At 41.5% G+C, this 25888-nt stretch overlaps 2 protein-coding genes across 2 annotated transcripts in view; both read left to right on the top strand.

Annotated features, from left to right (window-relative positions):
- Nucleotides 1-1605: 1605 nt before the first annotated feature.
- On the top strand, nucleotides 1606-23284 carry slc16a5a (solute carrier family 16 member 5a). The gene is made up of 5 exons (XM_034708831.1): nucleotides 1606-1910; nucleotides 5974-6431; nucleotides 15823-15966; nucleotides 16344-17183; nucleotides 19849-23284. The coding sequence occupies exons 2-5, from the start codon at nucleotides 6065-6067 to the stop codon at nucleotides 20121-20123; spliced, it is 1626 nt and encodes a 541-aa protein (XP_034564722.1). The 5' UTR covers nucleotides 1606-1910; nucleotides 5974-6064; the 3' UTR covers nucleotides 20124-23284.
- Nucleotides 23285-24921: 1637 nt separating this feature from the next.
- Nucleotides 24922-25888, top strand: part of tap2t (transporter associated with antigen processing, subunit type t, teleost specific) — a 12657-nt gene continuing 11690 nt past the window's right edge. The window contains exon 1 of the mRNA XM_034707470.1: nucleotides 24922-25195. The gene's annotated coding sequence lies outside the window, so the exon portion shown is untranslated. The remainder of the gene's footprint in view (nucleotides 25196-25888) is intronic.

Here is a 25888-nt window from a genome sequence, read left to right as displayed (position 1 = left end):
GACAGAGGCAGACGTGTTTTTACAGAAAGCTTTTACAGAAAACTTTTTTAGTCAGCGTTAAAAGAAATACCTCAAACACCCTGCTAAATTTCCCACATGCTTAATGGTTGTAGATTGTTTGTTCAGAAAGAAGCAGACTCATTTAAGTAATGTTTAATAAATGTGTATTATATTCACAATGCATGGTTTGTGGACAAACATGTGGTGCATTCAAGCTCTCCTGTGCATCACTGCTGCAAGGTGAGACATCAGACCACTTGAGGTCAGCAGACACTAGATTACCTTGAGGTTAAAATCTACTCTATGTTAAAAACTGAGGCAAATTCCTGCATTCAGACTCTTACTCAAGGAAAAGGCAGTAAGAGGTATCAAAATTAAGTCAAGGGTACAGATTTGTTCAATTATTATAAAGTTTCAGACATTAACCAGAATCGAAGGTGCTTGGAAGTTCAAACAAGATGTGATGGAGTTGTTCTTTGGTGGTTGACAGCATTTTATAGGTTTATTCAGCTCACTATTTCAGAGTAGAAATGCTTAAATCATACACAATTTAACTCAAAGTGTTTATGCTTTCACTTTAGTGCCCTCTGTTTGCACTTTCACAAAAGTATTGATGTGTAAAAGATGAAATGTTGCTGGTAAAATCAATCAATCAGACTTTATTTGTAAAGTGCTTTTCATACAGTGATATTGTAACACAAAGTGCTGTACATAAAAATGATTTAAAAAAATAAAATACATTAAAATATAAAAATAATAACATGATATATGCAAAAATAATAATAAAATGAATTAAAAATAAAAAAGAAGTTGCTGAACGAACTGAGGAAGTGCTGTCATGATATCTTAATGAGGAAACACTGGAGGTAAAATAAGATGTTGAAACTTCACAAAATAAAATAAAGTAATAAGATAATAAAACACTGAAATATTAAACCAGTAAAATAAACTAAGATGCTACACTGAAAGTAAAAAAGAATAAAATATTAAAATGCTGAGAGGTGATCTGTAAAAATCACAAGATAAGATCAAATTAATACCTAAATAAATAATGAAAATAACCCACAATAAGTAAAAAAATAAATAAATAAATAAAATAATAATATATATGTGTCTATAATAATTTAAAATAGGACAGTATATAATTATAAAGTGACTACAATTTAATTTATTTTTTGCAATTATAATTTATTTTTAATTTACTTTATTAATATATTTATTTTATTCATTCATTTTTAAAATTTATTTTAATAATATTTAATTGTTTTATATTTTTAAATAAACTTCAGTAATATTATTATTACAATTTGAACTAGATAATAAATAGATAAAGTCAGATGGAATATGAGACTCAGTTGAGATGCTCTTAAATGTGGCATCTGTAATATTTGTAAGTTTTATTTGAATATATATTGATCAATATGTGCAGTAATATTTAAGTAATGTATAAAAGCATGAAGAATATACATAGTTACTTTAATGGGTAGTACTTGAGTAAAAGTACTCCTCTCTGTGTTTGTTGCAGCTCTGTTTGTATCACTGAGAGTATAAACATGTCCTTTGATAGAGCAGCCCCTCTCAGAACACTGTGTCCTCTCCCATTGTGTCCCGGGCCTTCTCCAGCACCTCTGTCCCGCCTGTGAGTGGCACCGAAGCTCTGCTCGGCTGGACTCGGTTGGACTGGGGCCTGCTCGGTCCGCACAGCCCGAATCCAGACCCTCACAGGCGGCCATGTCAGTCTCCTCCCCCCGCGGGAGCGAGCGCGGACGCTGCTGGAGCTCCCTGACGAGCAGCAGAGCAGATCTCCCCGGACTGCAGCTGCTGCTGCTCGGCTGCGACCAAGGAGAGACCCCGCCTGATCTGCGTCGGGTGGACGAGGTCTGGACGACATTTAGGAACCTTAAAGAGAGGTGATCTTTTTATGCTGAATCAGAATATACATCATGTTAAATATTTATAAGACATTTTCTGCTTGTATCGCTTCCTCATTGGTGGGAAAGTGATGGTCAGCAGCCTGTGTTTGTTTATACATCAGGGGGAAATAACAACAATGTAAACAAGCAGTGTGATAATGATGAAGCCTTTTGTGAATCTGCAGCAGCACTGTTAAACGTAGTGTAAGCAAAAAGGGGTGTGACGCTGTGGGAGTAAAAATGCATGTTTTGGGGCTTTAAGACAAAAACAAGCTGGAATAAATAGGACCTGCCACGTGGGTGAGGCTTGCAAAAAGACTACAGGACAGCTCCAAATCTAGAAAGAGTAAACAAACATGATGAAGTTAATGTGCTTTGATGCAATTAGTCAAATCCCAGCATCTGACTCTCATCCCTCCATGGGCTGTCCCAAAGGAGCTCAGCAGCATGACTTTTATTTCTCAATGAAGCCCTGTACAGTTGATCAAACCACCTTCACCTGCTTTAAGGGAACAGGTATGGATTTTTCTTTATGTAAAAGAAGTCACATGGCAGCTGCAGGAGAGTGTGCAGGAGGTAGGAGAGGAAAACAGGATGTCACGGCTGGATAGTGGGTCAGATTGCAGAGATATGAGAGGCCTGTCCCCCCCCTTGCTGATCCGTCATGCATACGACGAATAGTGCTCCAAATAAAGCTCCACATTTCCCTGTATGCGCTGCCTTTGTGTACATTGTGTCTGGGCTCTTTTGCATGATTTCTTATCACTCCTGTGTTGCAATCTCATTTGAGCCTGAGCACCTGGTTTAGTTCAGGTTAAACAGCATTTAACATTGTACTGAAAGTTTTTCCAGACTGCTTAAAGGTGAAGAAATATTCTCTCTGCTCCACAAAAGACTTTCTTTCTTTAAATTAAAGTTTTGCTATCGAGAAAATGTCCTAAAAGTTGGGTGAAATGATTGATAACAAGTCAGATCGTTGTTGTTTAGTACAGTCGATCGTTGTGTGAAGGGGATTTTTGTTTGCAACCAGTCCAGACTCAGGAAGTTACTGGTCTTAGTGAACAATCCAGTTTATAACCATCCTAAAGTTGCAAGTTTGTTCTTGTAAACTCCATTTTTGAAGGGCTTAAATACATTCATTTCCTGAATGAGTTCTCAAACATTTGCAACCTTTGCAGAGTAAAGTGTCCGTCTTTGTCCATCCTTGTCTGTCCATGTTTCAGTGTTAAAGGTTGGAATTTGCATCATGAGTTTGGCTCTTGTGAAAACTCTCCTAAAGTATTTGTATTTCCAGGAGCTCAATCTCTAAGTGTTTCTTTCCCTCAGCAGTTGCTACATCTGGAAATGTTACTCTGAGCCTCTGGTGGCAAAATCCTTTTGGGCATTTTTGCACAGAGGGCTTTTTATTCCAGGATTTTCACAAGTGCATGTTGGTCTCATGCTGGCAAGATTAATTTCCACCCACACAGGCTCATAGTATTTGTCAGTAAAGCCATCAGACCTCTCCTTTGTTAACCCCCTCTCAGCCTAACCTGCTGACTTTCACTCATCTACAGTAGTTTTGTGATTTGCAGAGCTGAGAGGCCCGGTCAGCCCTCGGGCTCCTTCAGGAAATGAGCGGCTGCTGCTGCTGCTGCTGCTGCAGGACCCTCAGGGGGTTTCATTCTGCACACACTGGAGTAAATCTCATGGTGCTTCTTGACTCTGAGTGAAGTCTCTCTAAACATGTTGGTCACATAACAAAGTCTGTTATCTGCCAGCCTAGGAGCAGAGCCAAGATTAGGTCATTTCTTTCACTTTAGGATGCATGTTGTTTGGATTACTGTAACTCAGAGTGTTATGGATGTTAGCTGATTGTGTGCAGCTTGTGCAAAATCATGCATTAGCTACTGACTTTATAGTAATGCTTGTTTTTAAAGAGATGGATTACATTCTCTTGTTCACTATTGATCAACTCTATCAATACAGTCTTGTGGATATCCCGAGGTTTGCTGACCAGCTGCTGTTTCTCTCAGGGTCAGCATGGAGACACACTCAGAGCGAACAGGCTCCAAACCTCTGATATAGCTCAAAGGCTCCTTTTAAAACTCCTTAGGGGGATCTAATGCATCTCTTACTCAAGTATAACCTTTTATTTCTTAACTTATTGCACTTCTTTTGTGATCTACTTTAAATTACTGCTAAATATTTAACAAGATGCACGTTTCACCGTAGGTCTTTAAGCATGCCGGCAATACCTTTAAGAACGTGCATGCAGGTGAACAGACGTGTAAGCCTTTGTTTGAAACTGAATCAATGACTAAGTGCATTTGAGTCCTCTTCTCCATCTCCTGAGTCCTGCTGCAGTCGATGCTCAACTCTTGATCTGAGGTCAAGTCATCAGAGCTCGAGTCCAAGTTGAGTCACGAGTCATGAACTTAGGGCTCAGCTTGCACTTGAGTCTGAATCCTGGACTTGAGTGCTGCAAACCTAAAAATATAAATAAAACTGCACACAAATAACTCAACTCAACTTTATTTATAAAGCAGCTTTCATGCACACAAGCTTGCAGCCCAAAGTGCTTCACAGAAGAACAGAGAGACAGAAAACAAAAGAAATGGGTACAAAAAAATAAAAGATATGATCATAAAAAATACTTGAAATAGAATAAAATAGGGCGCTGGTGGCCTAGCGGTCTAAGTGCCCCACGTACAGAGGCTACAGTCCTCGTAGCAGGGGTCGCCGGTTTGATTCCTGGCCGGTTGACCATTTCCTGCGTGTCTTCCCCCACGCTTTACTCCTCACATTTCCTGTCCCTCTTCAGCTGTCCTATAAAATAAAGGCAAAAAGGCCAAAAATATAACTTTAATAAAAAAGAAAATAGAATAAAACAAATACAGTAAAAAAATAAATTAAGTGAGGGTAGAAAGCAAAATTAAAAATCAATTAAAGTGAAAAATATCAGATAAATACCAGAAATAAATAAATAACTAAAGAAGTAAGAAAAATAAATGTTAAAAAAAAAATTATAATAAGCAAAAACTAACGCTACATAAATAACCCAAACTGATAATACTTTATTTATAAGATAAGATAAAATATTACTTTATTGATCCAGGGGGGAAATTTGGTTGTTGCAGCGGCCCAGACATAAGTTCAATCAAGAATACATTTAATAAGTAAAAATATAAACAGATAAATAAAGAGGATACAAATTTAAGATATATACAAAGTGTTACAAGTGAATTAAAAAGTGGTAATTACAGGCAGCATTAAAAAAGTTTCAGTAGTGACAGGTTGACATGATGAGATTACTGTTTGGTTATGACAGATAAAGCAATACAATAAATAAATAGATAATCTTATAAAGCACTTTTCAGTACAGGTAACAAAGTGCTTCTCAGTGTGCTATAAAACAAGTATAAATACAAAGTAAAATCAAGCAATAAAACACTTAAAAGCATACAAACTTATAAAACAGAACCTTAAAATCAAAGTTTAAATGAAATAAAATCACAGAATAAAAGCTTTCCTGTAAAAATGTGTGTTTAGTAATGAAACAAAACTAAGGACTGACTCTGTAAGTCTGTTTCAAAGTGTAGGAGCTCTGATTGAAAAAGCCCTGTCCCCTTTGGTTTTCAGTCAGGACCTTGGAACAGGTAGCAGACTGTCAGAGGATCTCAGACTGGTCCTGGGTCATACAGGGATAAAACTCAGAAATATAGAGAGGAGCAAGTCCATGTTGTGCTTTGAAACTAAAGCTAATTATGTACAAAACTAACTGTATTACAAATGAACTATACTGTAACTGAAGATAAACCAACAAGCAGAGCTCCCTGCAGAGTACCTCTATATCTGAGATGCCATCTTCCCATCCAGTACACAGAAACACAGAGTAGAGCTGAAGCTGAGAGATGCTAAAAGAAATATGGAGTGAGCATGAATGTCTGCAGATATATCATGATATTCTAATAGTTATAAATGCATTTATGTCAAGCCAAAGTGGTGGGTCAGTTGAATGATTCTAAAGCCTGATGTACAACATTTGAACCCCTCTGATGGTCTGCTCTCTGTCCTCTAGGTCGCTGCAGCCACAGTGACATGGACGGCAGGAGTGCCAACACAACCTGCAGATCAAACACAGGAGCCTTGCCTGAACTGTGCAGCAGAAAATGACTCACAGAAATGGAATCAGAGGGACGAGTGAACCCTGCCTCGACTCCGAGGCCTCCAGAGTCCTGGAGCAGGCCAACGGGATGGAGCACGACAAAGTTCAGGAAGCGAACGACTGTGAGTCCGAGGAGCGGGGGCACGCAGGTGAACACACACGCTCCATGGCTGGACCGGGAGTGATCACAGCTCCGGACGGCGGATGGGGATGGGTGGTGCTGGTTGCCACCATCATGGTCCTGGCTCTGACGCTGGCGTTCCCGTCCTGTGTGGGGATCTTTTACACCGACCTGCAGAACGAGTTCCACGCCAGCAACAGTGAGACCTCCTGGGTGCCCTCCATCATGACGTCAGTGCTCCATGCAGGAGGTAGAGTCAGCACACAAGACCACGTTTATGTTCTTCTTTTAGTTAATGCATAACCTAAACCAAATAACCTGTTAAACCTGATCCTGAAGCACATCACTGTTCTTTGTTTGGACTAACTCCTCAGCATCATTTGGGCTTTAGCCACTTTCAGCATCACATCCCCGGTTATTGTTCATTAATTATCACTTACAGCAATATGATTATTCTTAAAGGTGAAGCATATCAGCTGCCATGAGTCTCATGTAACTTAAGTTCCTACCTGCTGCTGTGTTCAGGAAAAATCTGAAACCTGAGAGAGAGAATTTTTGGTGTTTTCAACTGTCTTGCTGCGCTGGTGTTGAGAAAGGGAACATACATCCGTGAGAACCTGTAGTCTGCTTGTACTCACAACACAGAGGAACCTAAGTATGCTCCAAACCAAGAAGTCATGGTTATGAAATGTATGATAATTCTCCAGAAGAGTTATTGTGACACTACGTCCCGGTACTGTAATATAAGAAGTGAGGAAGTGGACAGATTTATTAGTGTACTTTTGCTTTGAAGCCTTTGTTTTTAGAGCCAGGAGTGTTTGGATAAAAGGGTGGATACACATTACTTCGCCCCTTCCCTTATTGACTCTTCGCCGTCATCGCACCTTGTCAATCAGAAGGAAGCCACGCCCGATGACATTCCTAACTTCATACCAACAATTTGTATCCATGACGTCACACATCTGTTCCTGAGTTCTGTTTTGAAGCCAATCGTCGGCGGCAGCCATATTGGAAATGCTGAACTCAACCAAGCTTAGTGTGAGGTAAAGAGGCGGAGTTTGAGCCTCCTAGCCAACAGCTATGTGTTCTCACCACCTGTCAGTCAAGTCAGTCATGTCCTTATTTGGGCAAAAACTTGTAATCTTAATATCTTCTGAACCGTCAGTGTGTGCCGATAGATAAATTAGCTACGTACACCCAAGCAGTTTTTTGAACCAGACTGTAAACATGTTTATTAATGCTGCAAAGATCATCTTCTTTGAATGGGTGTGTATGTGGTTTCTGGTGTTTCTGCAGCCAGCCTCAAGCGGATGCTCTTGGAATTGAAGTTTATAACACTTCTGCATGGGCTTCATATTTTGAGACCGGAGGTTGCTGCTTGTTTACCCCCAAAACTCTGAATCTATCGTCTATCATCGTCTGACAGTGCGATGTGACAGAACAAGATTAGAGCCTGAGAGCTGAATTTGTATTTTTATTTTGAGGTCTGACTTTTTTCTTCCTTATTCAGGAATTTCTTTCTTAGAACCACAGACTGTATAAATAATGGAGGTGGTATCCATGACGTCACCCATCTGTTCCTGAGTGCTGTTTTGAAGCCAATCATCGGTGGCAGCCATATTGGAAATGCTGAACTCAACCAAGCTTAGTGTGAGGTAAAGAGGCGGGGTTTGAGCCTCCTAACACACAGCTATGTGCTCCTGCCTGTCAGTCAAGTCAGTCATGTCCTTAATTTGGTAAGAACTCTTCAACCCAATATCTTCTGAACCGTCGCGTTAGAAAAAAATTCCCCCCGGTGCAGTGTGTGCAGATATAGAAATTAGCGACGTAGACCCAAGGCGTTTTTTTAACCAGGCTGTAAACATGTTTATTGATGCTGCAAATATCGTCTTTTTTGAATGGGTGTGTATGTGGTCTCTGGTGTTTCTGCAGCCAACCTCAAGCGGATGTTCTTGGAATTCAAGTTTATAACACTTCTGCATGGGCTTCATATTTTGAGTCCAGAGGTTGCTGCTGTCGAGCGATTGTGATGTGAAGAGGCGGGCTTTGAGCCTCCTAGCCAACAGCTACAGTGTTCCCGCCTGCCGATCAAGTCAGCTGTTCCTCTCATTGGAAGACTCATAATCTGAATATCTTTGAAATTGCTGCGTTATGAAGAAAATTCACCCCCGTACAGTGTGTGCCGATCCAGAAATGATCTATCCAGACTACACTCGTCTTTTGAACCAGACTGTAAACATGTTTATTTCTGCTGTAAAGATCGGCTCTTTGAATTGGTGTGTATGTGGTTTCCGGTACTTCCAGAGCCAGCCTCAAGGGGGTCCTCAATGAACTGCAGTTTTTAGCACTTCTGCATTGGACTCATATTTTTAGACCAGAGGTTGCCGCTTGGTCCCGATAGAGCAATTAGCTACATAGACCGAAGCTGTTTTTGAACCAGGCTGTATACATGTTTATTTCTGCTGCAAAGATCGTCTTTTTTTGGTTTCCGACGTTTCTGCAGTCAGCCCCTAGTGGATTCTCCATGTATTGCAGTTTATAACACTTCTGCATGGGCTTCATATTTTGGGACCAGAGATTGCTGCTTGGTCATCGTCTGACAGTGCGATGTGTCAGAACAAGATAAGAGCCTGAGAGCTGAATTTTTTTATTTTTATTTTGAGGTCTGTCATTCTTTTTTTTTCCTTATTCAGATTTTCTTTCTCAGAATTCCAAGTTAGAACATGGAATTCTGACGTATAGAACTTTGAGAAAACTGATGAAATGTTGAGATCAAAGACTAAATTCAAAGTCTTTGATCTCAGAATTCAGAGGGAAAAAAAATCAGCATTCTAGAATGAAGATCTATTATTTTGTTTTAGTGGCACTAACCGTTCCCTGAGTATATCCGTCTGGGAACAGATGCCAACTTTTCAGTAATTCCAGTGTTAGCATTTCAAGACTTTCAACCTGGACTCTCTTTTTTTGTGTGACATTTGCATCTGCAGCTATCATTTTAGGTCCATTACATCTACTGGAGTGTTGCTGGTTCATCTGTTTCAAGTAGGTCGAGGTTCAACAGTAGACAGTATGTTAAACAGAGGCTTCACTCTGTCTAAAGGCTGATTTATACTTCTGCGTCTCCCCTACGCAGCAGGGGCTGACGCAGACATGAGCCCCACATACTTGTGCGTCGGTGTGTTCGTGTCGCGCAGCAATTCTCCGCCGAAATGCCTGAGGGCAGTGCGGTCTCTCTGATAGCCGGTCGCCTGCTTCCGGTCCCGCTACGATCTCTGTTTACTTTTCCACAGAGTTTCAGAGCGTGTTATGTTAATCTACAGCTGATACATGTTGCTGTTTATCATACAGACATGATTACATGAAGAATAGAGAGGAGGAGATGAAATACACGGCCGATGTGCGGCCGATGTCCGGGATCCCGGAAGTGTTGTAAATGCGGGAAAGACAAAGCCGCCGAGCGTCCAATCACAGAGCTTGGGGTCCACGTCGGCTCTACGGAGAGTTACATTTTGGAGGAGGTGCACGTCAGCTACGTGCGTAGGCCTTGGCGTAGGTACGGGAGCTACGCGGACCCCCGGCGTAGGGTACGCCGTCGATTCAACGCAGAAGTATAAATCAGCCTTACTTCAGTGGTATAACCCCAAAAAGACACCTTGATACATGTGACTCACTTAAGTTAGCTGAAATAACATCATCCTGATAAAGACATGTAAAGGCTTTGTCAGGTCTGTCCTCAAGAGAAGAAGAAAACAACTTTAAAATCTTTGTGTGGTTTTGTTGAATGGAGTGTCAGTCAGATGAATCATGTATGATGCATTGTGGGACGTCTGGAAATCTAACCGCTGATTTTTTTTATTCAACACAGCGTCTGGCAGATTCATCCCTCAAGTTTAAAATCCAGATGTGGAACAGGTTGTTAGCTGCTCTGACGTCAGATTTCTGTTTAATAGAGAGACATGAATCATCGTCAGTTTACTATGCAACCAGGGGGTGTGTGTTCCTCCTGCTTTTGCTCTCCATAGGCTGCTTTCTTTATACACCAAAGCCTGTTGATACCTGAATACTACTCAGACTACAAACCGAAAACCAGACTATTTCCCAAGCTGAAAAACCAGACCCCAATACAGGTTCCTCATTTTGATATGAAATCAGTAAAAGAATGAAATAAAAAATGTTTAACTTCATAAAAATCAGAATTAAACTCTAACTTAAAAGGATGCATCTGTTATGTTTTACAGACACAAAGATAAAGATAGAGTCTGTTGAACTTCTACTCATAACACGACCTCATGGTGGTCCACAGAGGAGTTATCTCCCCACTCAGTCAGTAAAGCCAGCTTCCTTCCTCATTCACATGTTGTGTAATGTGCACCAAACAGGGAAGTGGTGTCGGCTGTGTGGGATCAGTGTGGAGGATTAACATGAATGTGAATGCATGAGCCAGAAAGTCATCAATATAACCCGTTTGTTTGCTTGTTTGATGAAGTACTTTTTGTGTACTGTGAGGAATGTCGTTGGCCTGGCTCTTTTCTCAAACCAGGAGAATTTATGCGCCACACAGGGTTACTCCCAAAGAAGTTAACTGGTAAAGCAGACCAAGGATAAATGCAAACAATACAAGACATTACTTAATCATTTAATCTAAACATTCAAACTGCTACACCCTGAAACTTCACTTACTTGATGCATCAAACAGTGACTCAATGTTCTGTGAAATCTCACGTCATCAGACCGGTTTCTGAACTCTGTGCACTCCCACTTCTTTATCTGCAACATCTGTCAAATAGAATAATACTGTAATAGTTTATCATTAAAATGTTATTAAAAGAAAATGAGAGAGAGAAGTTTCTGTCCATGAACATTAAAGTATGGGAGTGTCGGTCTGTGGGAGGTGCTCAGTAATCCAGCACACATGAGAACAAACAAAAACTGAACAATTAGTACCGGCCGGGGAGATCCCAGTGCTGTAAAGTTCCCCTCATTAAACCCTCTTTACTGGGACTTTAGTTTTTTTTTTACCCTCGTCGGTTTTATATAATTAACATATTAACCTGAGTTAGACCTTTAAATCCTCATCATTCATTCTGTTTGTGCCACAACCAGCTTTTGTTAAACTTACACCTAAATCATCTTAAAAAAAAGACCTCCAGATTTATCCTAAAGTTTAAATATCCAATCCTTTGATTTTTATGGTGAATACTTATCTGCTTAGTCTCTATCTTTTTGCAACATTAGTTTAAAAAATGATGATATGTAGTGAGGTAGCTGTTTGGATTTTAATTATTGAGATCCAGAACATGCCTGCAGTTGCCTCTGATCACCACAGGGGTCGCCAAAGATAAACTTAAAATGCAACTTTTAGATTGAAACGTTTTTAATATAGAAAAAAAATTCATCAACACATTTTTATAGGATACAAGGCTGGATTTGAAAAATTAATAATACATGAAATATTTTTTATTTTTCTCAATTAAATTTTTTATTTTGAAATTTTCAGGATTTTTTATTTTATTTTGCTATTAATTACAAACATCAATGCCATAGAAATATAGGCCTAGTATTTAATTTATTTGGAATTAAGTGCACAGCTTAATTCCCCAAAATAAGAAGAAAAGTAAATTTGAATAAGGAGCTGTGTAACTAACAAATTTGACTTGAATCAATGGAGTAAAAATATAAAGATAAAATAGAAAACAATTAAATATTATAATTTAAAAAAATTAAAAATATGATGAAATAATTCAAATTAAATATAGCCACATTTATGAGTTAAATTAACCCCCAAAATATAAAGATAAAACTTTAATTGGGCGATTAAAACAATTTTGAAAATATTTAAACTGAATTTAAAAGTTATCAATATTTTAGTTACTGTCAATAAACACCATGATAAGACCACACAGACTCTTAAACAATGATCACATGCTTTATTTCCACTTAATTGCACATACAGTAATGCTCCTTTAGACACCAAAAGTCGTTCATAGATTTGCTTTTGGCTTTTTTTTTAAATTATTGAACCTTTTTTAAACTCAAATAAGATGTTTCTAGAGTTTCTCATTTTCAGGGACTCATAGTTTGTTTTGGTCTTTTCAGAAAGAGGGGGGGTGATAATCACACACGGTTCTCATGGATTTTGAAGAAAAGGAATGCTTTGATCCTGGAAAGTTCCTGATCTGACAGAAAAGGGACGAGAATCTGGGATTATCTTCATTAAACTGCACGCAAGTTTGAGCCGCTCTTCAGAAAGTGTCCAGAGGGCAGAGACGTGATGTGAGGGATTTCTGTGGAACTCAAACTGAAATTGAAATCCAGAATTTGAATTAAGAGGCAGACACGACCTCAAGCAAGTTAATACAGCTCTGTGTGGATAAAATGTTTGAATCTGTCTTTAAAACTCAACATGGGAGGAACTGTCATGTCTTTATCCTATCGTTAACAGATGGGTTAAAGAGTGAGATTTATGCACTATAATCAAATAGAAAGACATTAAATAATATTAATAGTCCTTTATAAGACTCATAAAGTGTTTTTCTAGATACTCAGAGATGCGTTACATGATGTGCAGAACTTTGAAAACTGTAACAAGATGTTTCATTGAAAGTTAATTGATTTTTGTTTACAAAAAAACAAAAACAGAATGCAAAAACTTTGGCTTGCAAATCAAAGAGTTTTAACTTTATTTATCTTTTTTCCCCTCTAATTTAAAAGTTTTGCTTGTGAACCTAAAATGTTAAAGGTGACATATCACACTTTTTTCATCAATATATATTGCTCTAAGAGGTCCCCAAAACATGTCTTTAAAGTTTATGCTCAAAAAAACACTTTGAAATCAGATTTTGGCATGCCTGAAGATCTTGAAATCTGCAGACGTGGGGAGTAAACCCGACCTCTGCCAGAAAGGCAGCAGGACCTTTTCTGAAGGATTGGTCACAGATTTAGTGTTTCTTGTTGTTTTATTCATCAGTATGTCGACGTGTGTCTTGGTACACAGCTACGACTTGTAGCTATGTAGCTATGCTAACTAGCGCTAGCACTTATCCATGGTAAATAAAAATCATCCACTAGATCTTCAAATCTGCAGACGTGGGGAGTAAAACCGACCTTCGTGTTTATTAAGACAGCCTACAACTAGCATGCCTCCCTCCTAAGCTCCTTGTTAGCACACATGTGTGCAGGTAATGAAAAACGGAGGAGGGGTTGAGTTGTATTTTATACAGTCTATGGGCTGAACAAGCTCCGAGCTCTGACTTCCTGTTACAGACCGGATATTGTTGTTACGTAACAAAAACACGGAAGTCTAAAACGGCTGGTTTCACACACATTTACAGAAAGGTGGAGAAATCAGAACAGGGGCAGAATGGATTTTTTTCATTCTCGGGGGGTTTGTAGACAGGGACACATATTTCAGGTAGAGAACCATTAAAAAGTCAATTTTGCATGATATGTCACCTTTAAGACATGATGTTCTGAAGTGACTTATTTCCTTGTCTTTAAAACTGAAATTCATATCCTGATCAACGGATCAGTCCTAAGTTGAGAAAACACCAAGAAAACAGTCAACACTGAGCACAATTAATTAACACCACTAAACACAGGATCACAGAGTCTGCAGGTAAATGATAACAGATTGGTTTGCTGAGCATGGCTACCACTAGTAGAGCTAGCATCTCCTTGCAGGTTAACGTCCTCATGCCTGTGCTGGTTCCTCATGTCTCTGGTGGAGTGGTTATATGTCGGTTTAACCAGACACAGCCTACATACAACTTTATCTCCATTTACTAGATGTCAGGTTGTATACTTGGACTAGGACTAAAAACACACTGATGGCAGTTCAATAGATTTATTATTAAAAATGAGGTTGGATATGGAGTTTGAAGCTGGGGAAGGAACAGATGATCTGGCAGCTGGAGAGGTTGAGGCAAGCAGTTGAAAAATCCTGGGTGAGTGGTGATCCTGAAGGCAAAAGGGAGACTGAGAATTACTTGAGATGGAAACAAAAAGCTCATGACCATTGGTGAGGGTTGGAACCTATGGTCATGAGCTGTGGGTCATGACCGAAAGGATAAGATCGCGGATACAAGCGGCTGAAATGAGTTTCCTGCGAAGGGTGTCTGGGCTCGGCCTTAGAGATAGGGTTAGGAGCTCGGACATCCGGAGGGAGCTCGGAGTCAGCTGAGGTGGTTCGGGCATCTGATAAGGATGCCTCCCGGACGCCTCCCTTTAGAGGTGTTCCGGGCACGTCCAACTGGGAGAAGGCCCCGGGGTAGACCCAGAACGCGGTGGAGGGATTATATCTCCCGCCTGGTCTGGGAATGCCTCGGGATTCCCCAGGAGGAGCTGGAAAGTGTCGCCGGGGAGAGGGATGTCTGGGTCAATTTGCTTGGACTGCTACCCCCGCGACCCGACCCCGGATAAGCGGAAGAAAATGGATGGATGGATGGATGGATGGATGGATGGAAACAAAAAACCAGCAAAAGTCCATTGGCAGGTAGTTTGGCTGTTGACCAGCACCAAGTGAAGAAACTGAACACTCTGGCGAAGACTGGTTGTGGAGCCGAGGTATATATACTGCAGGATTGGTTAGTGGATGGATCTCAGGTGTGCAGGTTGATTGGCAGGAGGAGTGGCACACCTGACAGACACACACAGAACAGGGGAGAGAAAACAAACACAACAACACACTAGGGAGGGAAAACAACTGAAACACAAGGAAAGAGGAAGGAGCCATTTACTAGATCAACATACTGACAAACCACGGCTCGCTACGAGACGACATCTGTCACCTGTGCTTGTTTACATCCAGGTAGTAGAGCGTTACAATACTAAAAATATAATATAATAATAATATTTAACTGTTTAATCATGTGCAAATCCCTCGATGTGATGTTATCAAGATGTCACTCTAAGCTAAAAATCTTAGCGCTGGTCCTGTTGATGAGGTTCGACAGAAACACAATCAAACATTTGGCTTTGTTAAAAGAGAAAACCATGAATGTGTGAACAAAAACTTTCAAATACAAACAAAAAAAAAAGGTTTGTATCAGATCAGGCTTTTGATTGCATTCATCAAATTCTGCTCTTCTTGTCAATTCACATTAGGGCCACAAAAGTCCCCTGACAGGAATCTGAGCATAAAACAAAGTTTAAATCCTCTGACTCTTTGAACACAGTCCGTTCAAAGCTCAGCTGAGTGGAGGTTCTGTCTCCATCAGCACCATGCGGCTCTGTTGCCTACCAACAGAGGCATGTGTTGGCTTTACCAGCCCTGTCGGTGACCTTTAACCAACATAGCCAACTGTATTTAGTCCTCAGGCTGCAGGATACACAATGTGAAACTTCTTCTACTTCAGTCACAGAGGATTTATGAGCAGCAATAAAAGCAGAATGAGGTGGAGGAGGATTTGTTTAGCACCTGTGATATTACAAAGAGATGAAGAGAGAATAGAGCTACACTTTAATGCTGCACCATGTGAGAGCAAATATGTGCTTTTATTCAGCCGGTGCAGATTACAGCTTAACACAAGTTATGTGAAAACCTGCGCCAGGATTAAGAAGACGACCTCGCCTCTGCTGTGTAAGCTTTCACCCGCTCCTGCTCCGGTATGCATTAAACTAAGAGCATTACATTTGGTCCACAGGTCCCTTTTGCAGCGTGCTGGTGGAGAGATTGGGTTGCCGGGCGACGGTGATGTTGGGCGGAGTCCTGAGCGGGGTTGGAATGGCGGCCAGTTCGTTTACCCAGTCCATCGGCCAGCTCTACGTCACAGCCGGGGTTATTACAGGTCAGCAAACATGATCCAGCTGATTTATTGTCCGAGCTGTAACCTGATCACTGTGGTTACACACGTCAGGACGCTACCTGCACAGAGAGATGATGAGGGATGATGAGACAGGATATAAAAATGATCATAAATGACAGCTGAGGTTCCCAAAATGTGCAGAAGATTTAGATTGTTTTTGAAGTTATTGAATACAGTCTATCAAACTTCCCTTTATCTCTGTCAAACACACACTCCTAGGAAGTTTAAGTGTGTGTGCATGTCGTTGTTTCTCCTCTTGTGCACAAATATTAGCATTAACTCAGCTGGTGCCATCCTCCTATATCAGATTAAAAGTTGTAATCATGACTCAGACGTTGAGCATCTTCTCTCTCTTCCAGGTCTTGGTTTCTGCTTTAGCTTCCAGCCCGCCGTGACGATCCTCGGGCACTACTTTGTGCGTCGTCGAGCGTTTGCGAACGCCATGTCATCCACGGGCACGGCGCTGGGACTGTGCACGCTGCCTTTCTTGGGTAACTACCTCCACACCGAACTGGGCTGGAGGGGCAGTTTCCTGGTTCTGGGTGCCGTCTTGCTGAATTGCTGCGTATGTGGAGCGGTGATGAGGCCCCTGCAGCCCTCCAGACGTCGAGGCCAGCCTCTGATGAACCACGGACCTCCTCCACCTGAGGAGGAACCCGAGAAGAAGAAAACAGGGTGGGTGAGGACAGTAAGGAGCTACGTGGTGGCTTCTCTCAAAAAACACATGGCCTTCGATCAGCTCTGCAACAACTCTCGTTACTGTGTGTTCGTCATCGGCATCACCTGGATGATGCTGGGGTTCGTGGTGCCGCTGATCTACCTGGTCCCCTACGCTACAGCTTACAATATGGAGCAGGGCCGCGCCGCGCTGCTGCTCTCCATCCTGGGCATCGTCAACATCACGGTGCGGCCGCCCTTCGGCATCATCTTCAGCATGCCGTGGTTCAAAGGGCGACACATCTACGTGTTCGCCTGGGCTCTCCTGGTGAACGGGATCAGTAACAGCATCCCCTGCATCGGGCCCGGCTTCATGGTCCTGCTCGGGTATGTGGTGATCTACGGGTTGTCCATGAGCGTGGTGGGCTCCCTGATGTTCACTGTGCTCATGGATATTGTGGAGATGAACCGCTTCCCCTCTGCTCTGGGCCTGCTCGCCATCATGGAGAGCTTCACGCTGCTCATCGGGCCTCCACTGGCAGGTAACGTACACAGGGATGAGACACAGTCACATCAGAGTTAGACCTGTAGGATATCAGAAAAACATGTGACCTCTGGCTAATTTTCAATCTGTATTTATATAGCAAAGACCCAACATCAAGACAGGATCAGATCCAGTCCCATCTTAGAGACAGGACTCATTCTGATCTCATCTTAATCCACCATGAGCAGAGACCTTTGCAGCATTTAGCAAGTTACTGTGGCAAGGACAAACTTCCTTTAACAGGCAGAAACCTCCAGCAGGACCAGACTCATGTTAGACACACATCTGCCGAGACCGTGTTGGAGAGAGGGATAGAGGAAGATGAAGAGAGAGAGATGATAGTGGGGAGACGGATAGTAGTAGTTGTAGCAGCTGGAGTCTGGCAGAGAGGAACCTACGAGACGAGGGAGCTCAGGGACTCCAGAAAGGTCTATGGTTAGTAACTTTAATGGGACAGGAAGAGTTAAAGTGAGAGACAGGCAGAGAGAGGAGAGAGAGGGAAAGACAGGATCCCAGGGTGTCAGTCTAAGCCTATAGCAGCATAACTAAGACCTGGTCCAAGCCTGATCCAGCTCTAACTATAAGCTTTATTAAAAAGGAAAGTTTGAAGCCTACTCTTAAAAGTAGAGAGGGTGTCTGCCTCCCGGACCCTGACTGGTAGATGATTCCAAAGGCCTGGATGTTGGGAGCATAGTGTTCTAGATGGGTAATTGGACACTATGAGCTCTTCAGGATACGAAGGTGTCTGATCATGAAGAGCTTTGTAGGTCAGAAGAAGGATTTTAAATTCTGGTTTAAATGTTGATGATCCTTCATTTACGTCCTACTTTTAACCACGGTATGCACATAATGCACAAGTGAAACCAGCCCCTGCATGGAGGTTTGTTTGGGTTTTGGTGCATTCAGGCCGCCTCTGCTCCGCTCTGTGCACAACACACATGCAGGCGTATTGGGTTTGGCTCCTCCTCCACGAGGCTGTAGCTGTAAATAAACTGCTGCAGCTTGTGTTACAACAAAGACACATGTCTGCATAGAGGGAGAGGTAATGGATAATCCACTACATGGTTAGACTCTATGTTATTATGAGCTTAAGTGAGTGCAGTGAGGGAGTCCCTGTTTAATATAACTGCTGCATCATCGGCTCTCATCATATCTTTGTAACCTCGCTGTCCTGTGAGTATTAGTCCTGATCCGGGCCGGACTCTGTTGATGCTTCTTTTTTCGGTACATTTCAGCGCTCTAAGTCTGAGCCTCTCTCTGGATGAGTGGCGCTCAGCGGAGTGTGTAAAGGGCAGAAGCTCCCGGTCTCAGGTTTCTGGTATGCTGCCCCTGTTTATGCGTCTGCTGCTGTAGCCGGGCAGTGATGTAACCACAGACGCAAGTCACAACAGAATCCCTTCAGACACATGCAGGGAATCCGACTTGCTCCTCCATGTGGGCACATACAGGGGGTTTCAAAGAAGGCAGAAGACCTTTTATTTGAAACGTTATCGTGTAAGACAGAGACAAAAGGAAGGGTAATCAGTCATTGTCAAACAGAGGCTTAGAGAGCAGGACTCAGTGTGCCCAGGCAGGCAACACTCATCTTCTATCCCTCTTTCCAACCCCAACTCGGTTGAGGCAGACATCTGTCTAACATGACTCTGGTTCTGCTCAAGGTTTCTGCCTGTTAAAGGAAGTTTGTCCTTGCTAGACCTTTCTGGAGTCCCTGAGCTCCCTTGTCTCGTAGGTTCCTCTGAGTCGCTGCTGTGCTACAACTATTACTATCCGTCTCCCCACTATCATCTCTCTCTCTCTTCATCTCCCTCTATCCCTCTCTCCAACACGGTCTCAGCAGATGTGTGTCTAACATGAGTCTGGTCCTGCTGGAGGTTTCTGCCTGTTAAAGGAAGTTTGTCCTTGCCACTGTAACTTGCTAAATGCTGCAAAGTGCTCTGCTCATGGTGGATTAAGATGAGATCAGACTGAGTCCTGTCTGTAAAATGGGACTGGATCTGATCCGGTCTTGATGTTGGGTCTTTGTTAATAATAGAATATGGAGTACGGTCTAGACCTGATTTGATGCTATATAAATAAAGATTGATTGATTGAGGAGGTTGCACTCCTAGCTTTCTTACAGTGACCTTAGGAGTACCACAAGGGTCAGTGTTGGGACCACTGCTGTTTTTTCTTCATATAGATGGCGTCAATCGAAACGGTCTCCAATGCAAAGATTCGGCTCTATGCTGATGACACTGTGATGTACTGCTCAGCATCCACTTCCGTCCTAGCCCTCCGAACTGCTTGAAAGATGCTTCGACATCATTTTTATGAACGCAGACAAAACAAATGTGAAGCTGCAACTTAAATGCAGAATCTAAACCAATGAAACTGCCTTCAATCTCCACTTCACAGGGTGCACAGATTGAGTTTTTGCTTGGTACGGGTATCTAAGAATTCTATAAAGTACAGCAAAACAGCTAGATGCTCTAAATGTTGCTACAGGTTCAGACTTTTCTACACATGTTGATATCTTCACGAGGTGATTAGTGGTTCCTTCATGTTTGAGCTTCTAAAAGTGTCCTTGCAGCCTCTCACAATACAGACTTAGCCCCGAGATGCATGACCCATAAAGATCAAACTTGCCATGCTGATGTAATCTGTGGTTTCTCTTGTTTCTGCAGGAGTCCTGATCGACAGGACGGGTCATTACTTCTTCGTCTTCTTCGCCTGCAGTACCGTCGTTGCCTCCTCCGCCGTGTTCCTCATGGTGTCGTTTTGCTGGCTGGATAAAAGGGACAGAAAGTTGTCGAAGCAGGGCCAACCATCCGCCCTGCCCGAACCGGCCAGAGTCACCGCCGTGGACGTCGCTCCTGACTGTCAGTACCGCAGCGTGCCCACAGAGGGAGACAAAGACAAGTCCTCTGCGAACGGAGCGGAGTATATCACCAGCGTCTGAACCTGGGTTATCTAAAACACACACACACACTCTCACTCCGGGTCAAACTGTCCTACAGATTACTCCTAATGTTTGTGACAGCTCGCTTGGTGCACCAGACGTTTGCTTTTCATCAGCTGATGGACACTTCACCTGACCTGCGCTGAGGTGACCCGCCGTGATGAGCCACCGCCATCTGCTGCGCCATAAAAGCCCGAACAAACACTGTGAATCATTTGCTCTGCTTTACACAGGTTCAACACTTAAATACCAAAATGAACAGATGTGCACTTACAACTATAACGTGATTGTACTGTTAATCGTCAAATGCTGCTGATCTTACCTATCACACGATCTATCAAACATGAGGTATCTCACTTTATCAAGCCAAGAGACACGAGATCCTGTTGAAGAAATCACACTGAACGCTTTTCAGATGTTTCCTACAGCACTGTTTTAGAGATGAGAAGTGTGATAAACAAAGCAAACTGACAGTGTTGTAAAAACATGATGAGGAAAGCAGTCATTAAGGAGGTTACTTACAGGGATATCTAGGTGTTTGCCTTTTGTCAACAAATCTCAAAGACCAAAATCAGCAATCTGCCTCTCTTCCTGTTGTAAGAAGTGCAGCAAGGAGGCGCTGTTAGCATAGCGGTTGAAGCGTGCGCCCCATGTACAGAGGCTGGAGTTGTCGTCGCAGTGGTCGCTAGTTCAACTCCCAGCCTCGATCATTCGCTGCATGCTTTCCCCAGCTCTCTACTCCCCATATGTCCTGTCCAATAAAGCCCCAAAAAGTAGCTCAAAAAAAGAAAGAAGTGAAGCCAAAATGGGTGCTTACATGTTGCACTTGTGACATTTGGAGCATGACAGCAGGAGTCAGGTAATTTGAAGTCCTGGGATTGACGTTAAAGATCCCTCAGGTGGCAGAAAGTTAACACTCTTGTGTTAGTGTTTGTCACGTTTTCTCACACCCTTCCTTCTCTTACTCTGATAATCTGTTAAAGGAAGTTGCAGGAGTCCTCATTGGTCAACAGAGATGTCAATCATGACGTCACATCCCCTCTTTTTTAACATCAAATAAGTATTTCAAACTAAACTTCTCAGAAAACACCTCAGCATGAAAAGAAGTGACTATGACGGAGAGCTTGTTTGAGAATTTTTATTCTTATTTCTTTACTTTCTTTTTATTGATTTTAAGGCAGAGACAAAACATGGATAACAAGACACACATGAAAGACCTAACCAAAATAAATAAGTAAATCAGAACAATAGGAAGATGCTGTAATGCTGACAATGATAAAGGTGGTTAAAGCTAGGGTTGTAATCCACAGAAAACTAGAATGAATTTGAATGTAGAATTTCCTCAGGACTCCGCCTTACACACACTCTTCCTCTGCCTCTCAGATTACTTCGGTCCGTTGTACAACCTTCAACAACCAGTGCTCTCTGAACTGGCTTATACTGGTTTACTCACATCATTAGTGTGATCAGTTTTGAGTGGTTGCGTTTAAGCTGTGACACCTGTGCTTCAAATGTGTTCAACTTTTGCTACCTGTGCTTACCATTATGCAACACACGTGCATCACAGTGCAACATGTGTTATAGTGAGTGAGGATGTGATGCAATCCGTGACGTCACCCATCTGTTTCTGAAAGCTGTTTTGAAGCCAATTGGGAGCGGCAGCCATATTGCTTCTGTCGAGCCAGTGTGACGTAAAGAGGCGGGCTTTGAGCCTCCTAGCCAACAGCTGCAGTGTTCCTGCAGGCAGCTGTGCCTCTCATTGGAAGACTAGTAATCTCAATAACTTCGAAATTGCCGAATTAGAAAAAAATTCACCCCCCTCACAGTGAGAGGACATCGAGAAATGAGCTATTCAGACTACACTCATCTTTTGTACCAGGCTGTAAACATGTTTATTAATGCTGCAAAGATCGTCTTTTTCCCAGTCATGTGTATGTGACTTCCGGTACTTCCGGAGCCAGCCTCAAGCGGATCCTCGATGAACTGCAGCTTTTAACACTTCCGCATTGGACTCATATTTTTAGACCGGAGGTTGCCGCTTGGAAGTGACTGATTCAATGCATGGGTTCAGCCGCTAAGGAATTTGGTTCAGCCATTAGGGTTTAGTGTTTTAGCAATTCAGAAATACTGTAATGTTGTTTTGTATCTGGATGTCATCATCTTGCTGCAAAACAAATCTACCTGCGGGTTTGAATAAAGTAACCGCACCTAACCTCACCGAACTGCAGCCGACCACCAGGGGGAGCTCTAAATATTTGCCTGCACTTTAGGGGAACTGTTGTGTGCTATGTATTCATGCAGCCTCCTTTAACCGCTTTGTGTAACATCTCCTGTGCAGCCATTTGGAAACCCTGACCATGCAGCATCAGTTACTTCTACTGGACAAACACTAACTTTCCATTCAGCTTCTGCCACTCTGCGTTTTGAATTTGAAATTAATGCACGATACTGTTCCCCTGATGAAGAAGATGAGCGTTCAAATCATGTCTTTATGCTCTCCTGATGAGTTTAATAACCCGCCACAGAGTCCTGCACAGAGGAAGATGATGCATCAGGCTTCAGATGCAGTCATTGTTGGTTTTGGTCTTTTTATGAGATTTTTGACAGCATCATAAATCTTAAGTTATCAGATTAAAGCCAGTTTACAGAAGGCCTTAAAGAAGTCAGAATGAAACCTCTTTATATTCAATGTCAACGCACAGCATGCTGCCGACCTCATGCATTTAAAAAAGGCTCAAACTGTTCGTCAAACACTCCACATGTACAAGCAGACTTCATGTGTTTGTGTTCAGCATGTTCTCACTCAGTGCCTTTTTAAAGATGTATTTCTTACACAGCAGTATCACATGATTTCATCGAGCTACAACACGCTGTGACTGATTTCACCTCCACTTCTAATCAAAGATTTTCTGTGACAGACTTCTCTTTTGATAAACTCGATCGCTCCACCTGCACACGTTTGAACAAAGGTGTTTAATGTGACGGAGAGTTAAACACAAACTTCAGGTAAAAGCTGTATTGCAGTAAACGGAAGTGTTCGCAGTGGATTTATTAGTGCTCTTTGAGGCTTGACTTGCTTATTGGGCCAAATTTTACCTTTATTATAGACACTGTATTTATATGTATGGATCAGGGGAGAATAAATGTTTAAGTATCAAACATTTTGGTGTGTGTGTGTTTATGTCTGTATACCAAGCAGAGGTTACAGGGGAAGACAAGGTCCTGCCAAATCACAGTTATCCTCAGACTCTTTCCAAACAGAGCCGGTCTAGACCGTACTCTATGCTCTATCATTAACAGAGACCCAACATCAAGACAGGATAAGATCCAGTCCCATCTTACAGACAGGACTCAGTCTGATCTCATCTTAATCCACCATGAGCAGAGCACTTTGCAGCATTTAGCAAGTTACAGTGGCAAGGACAAACTTCCTTTAACAGGCAGAAACCTCCAGCAGGACCAGACTATTGTTAGACACACATCTGCTGAGACCGAGTTGGAGTTGGAAATAGAGATAGAAGATGATAGTGTTGCCTGCCTGGGCACACTGAGTCCTGCTCTCTAAGCTTCTGTTTGACAATGACTGATTACCCTTCCTTTAGTCTCTGTCTTACATGATAACATTTCAAATAAAAGGTCTTCTGCCTTCTTTAAAACCCCCTGTATGTGCCTACATGGAGGAGCAACTTGGATTCCCTGCATGTGTGTGAAGGGAAGTTACAGTGGTAAGGTCAAACTTCCTTTAACAGGCAGAAACCTCCAGCAGGACCAGACTCATGTTAGACACACATCTGCTGAGACCGTGTTGGAGAGAGGGATAGAGGGAGATGAAGAGAGAGAGAGAGATGATAGTGGGGAGATGGATAGTAGTAGTTGTAGCAGCTGGAGTCTGGCACATCCACAGCAGCAGAGATCCAGAGGAACCTACGAGACAAGGGAGCTCAGGGACTCCAGAAAGGTCTATGGTTAGTAACTTTATTTATCTCTTCAATTTTTATTATCATATTACCATTTTCTATCGCTATTTTGGTGCTTTTATTTATCTTCGTCTTTCATTTTTACCTTTTTTATTGTCTAAACTTATCTTTTATTTACTTATTTCTTAAATACTTCCCCTTTTTGTGTATTTATATACATTGTATTGCAATTTAGTGTGCTTTAGTCTCTACTTTTAAATCAATTTCTGCTTTATGTTTAGTCATGATATATTAGATTTGTATTATCTTTGTATTATTATAATTTTTTCAATCACCGTAAAGCATAGCCATAGAATAGCCTTTATTTGTCATTGTCAGGTGTACAATGAAATTAGAAGTGTGATAAATATGTGATAAATATGAATAAATAAAAACAGGTAGAAAATATGTATGAAAGACATTATAAATATAGTAATAATATAAAACAAATGTCAAATAAATACAGTCAGGTAGGGAGAATAGGTATTTTGATTAAGATATTGCACATTATATGAAAAGTTTTCACAGTTCCTGATGTTGCACTTGACATGAATATTGTTGCAGTTATTTGCACATTAGGGGATTGTTTAAGTCAGCTGTTTGTGGATGTTTAGTGTTGTGAATTACATTTGATTTGTATAAAAGGTGCTCTATAGATACCTGATTGTTTGATTGATTGATTGTTTGATTGATTGATTGTTTGATTGATTAATTGATTGATTGATGAAACGGATCAGGTGTTTGTTAATCAGGTAAACAGAGAAAGCTCATTTACTGTTTACAGACTCCTTTACAGGTTACGTCATCGAAGAGGTGCATGCGCATTCTGACATAGATATCTGGCGCCCTCTAGCGGTCAGACTGTGAAGAGCCAAACATCCTCTAACTGTTTAAAAGAGGAAGTACAAAGTTCACAAACTGTCAAACTGAAGACAGAGAGTTAATCACACTAACTTTAATCAGAAGTTTGATTTTTTATATTTTATAAAACTTCATTTTTATTGTGATGGAGACGACAGAGACGACAGAGACGACAGAGGGACGAGCTCGAGCCCCGAAACTGAAAGTGAAACTAAAAGTAAACAGCCGTTAGCAGCTAGCTAAGGTGACTGCACGGTAAGTCCTCCACGTTAGACTCCATACACCTGATTCAACGAGTTCAATGCGGTTCAGCAGGTTTATTCAGCTCTGTTTTAAAACAGTAAAGGACATAGAGGAGCTAGAATGTAACTGTGAAGTCGTGGAGGTGGTTATTGGCTCAGTTAGCTTGTTTGCAGCAAAGGAAGCTACAACCAACTGGTGTGTGAGCTCAGATGGGAAGCTGCATTGTGCAGCTTTATGTTCCTACTCATGCTAAACACAAGGATTTAAACAAAAGAGGAATATTAGGAGCACAAAACATGCATGCAGCATGCATAAACATGCAGCAATGCAATACAAACATACATGTATTACAGCACAACTTTATATACTGTACTTTTCATCTTCTATCTCCAGTTTTTTTGTATTTTTCTGCAGTTTTTCTGCTTTAATACAACCTAAAGTTATATTTATATCCTTCTACATTATATCAAACTAATTCAAATTATATTTCAGTTTAAAATAAAGCATTTCTTTATGTTTGAGAAATTTTATTTTTGACCTATCTTTAAATAATTTGCTGGTTCAGTGTTTTTATATATTTTAACATTTTTGCTTGTTTATTAGAAAGACATATTAATGAAATACTAATTTATACTTATTCATTTAGGGTTTTTTTTAAGTCGTGAAGGTAGTTCTTAGCTTACACTACTATACAACCTAAAGTTA

This window comes from Notolabrus celidotus, chromosome 18 (assembly GCF_009762535.1).
Source record: "Notolabrus celidotus isolate fNotCel1 chromosome 18, fNotCel1.pri, whole genome shotgun sequence".
Taxonomy (NCBI): Eukaryota; Metazoa; Chordata; class Actinopteri; order Labriformes; family Labridae; genus Notolabrus; species Notolabrus celidotus.
This window is presented reverse-complemented; position numbering and strand designations above follow the sequence as displayed.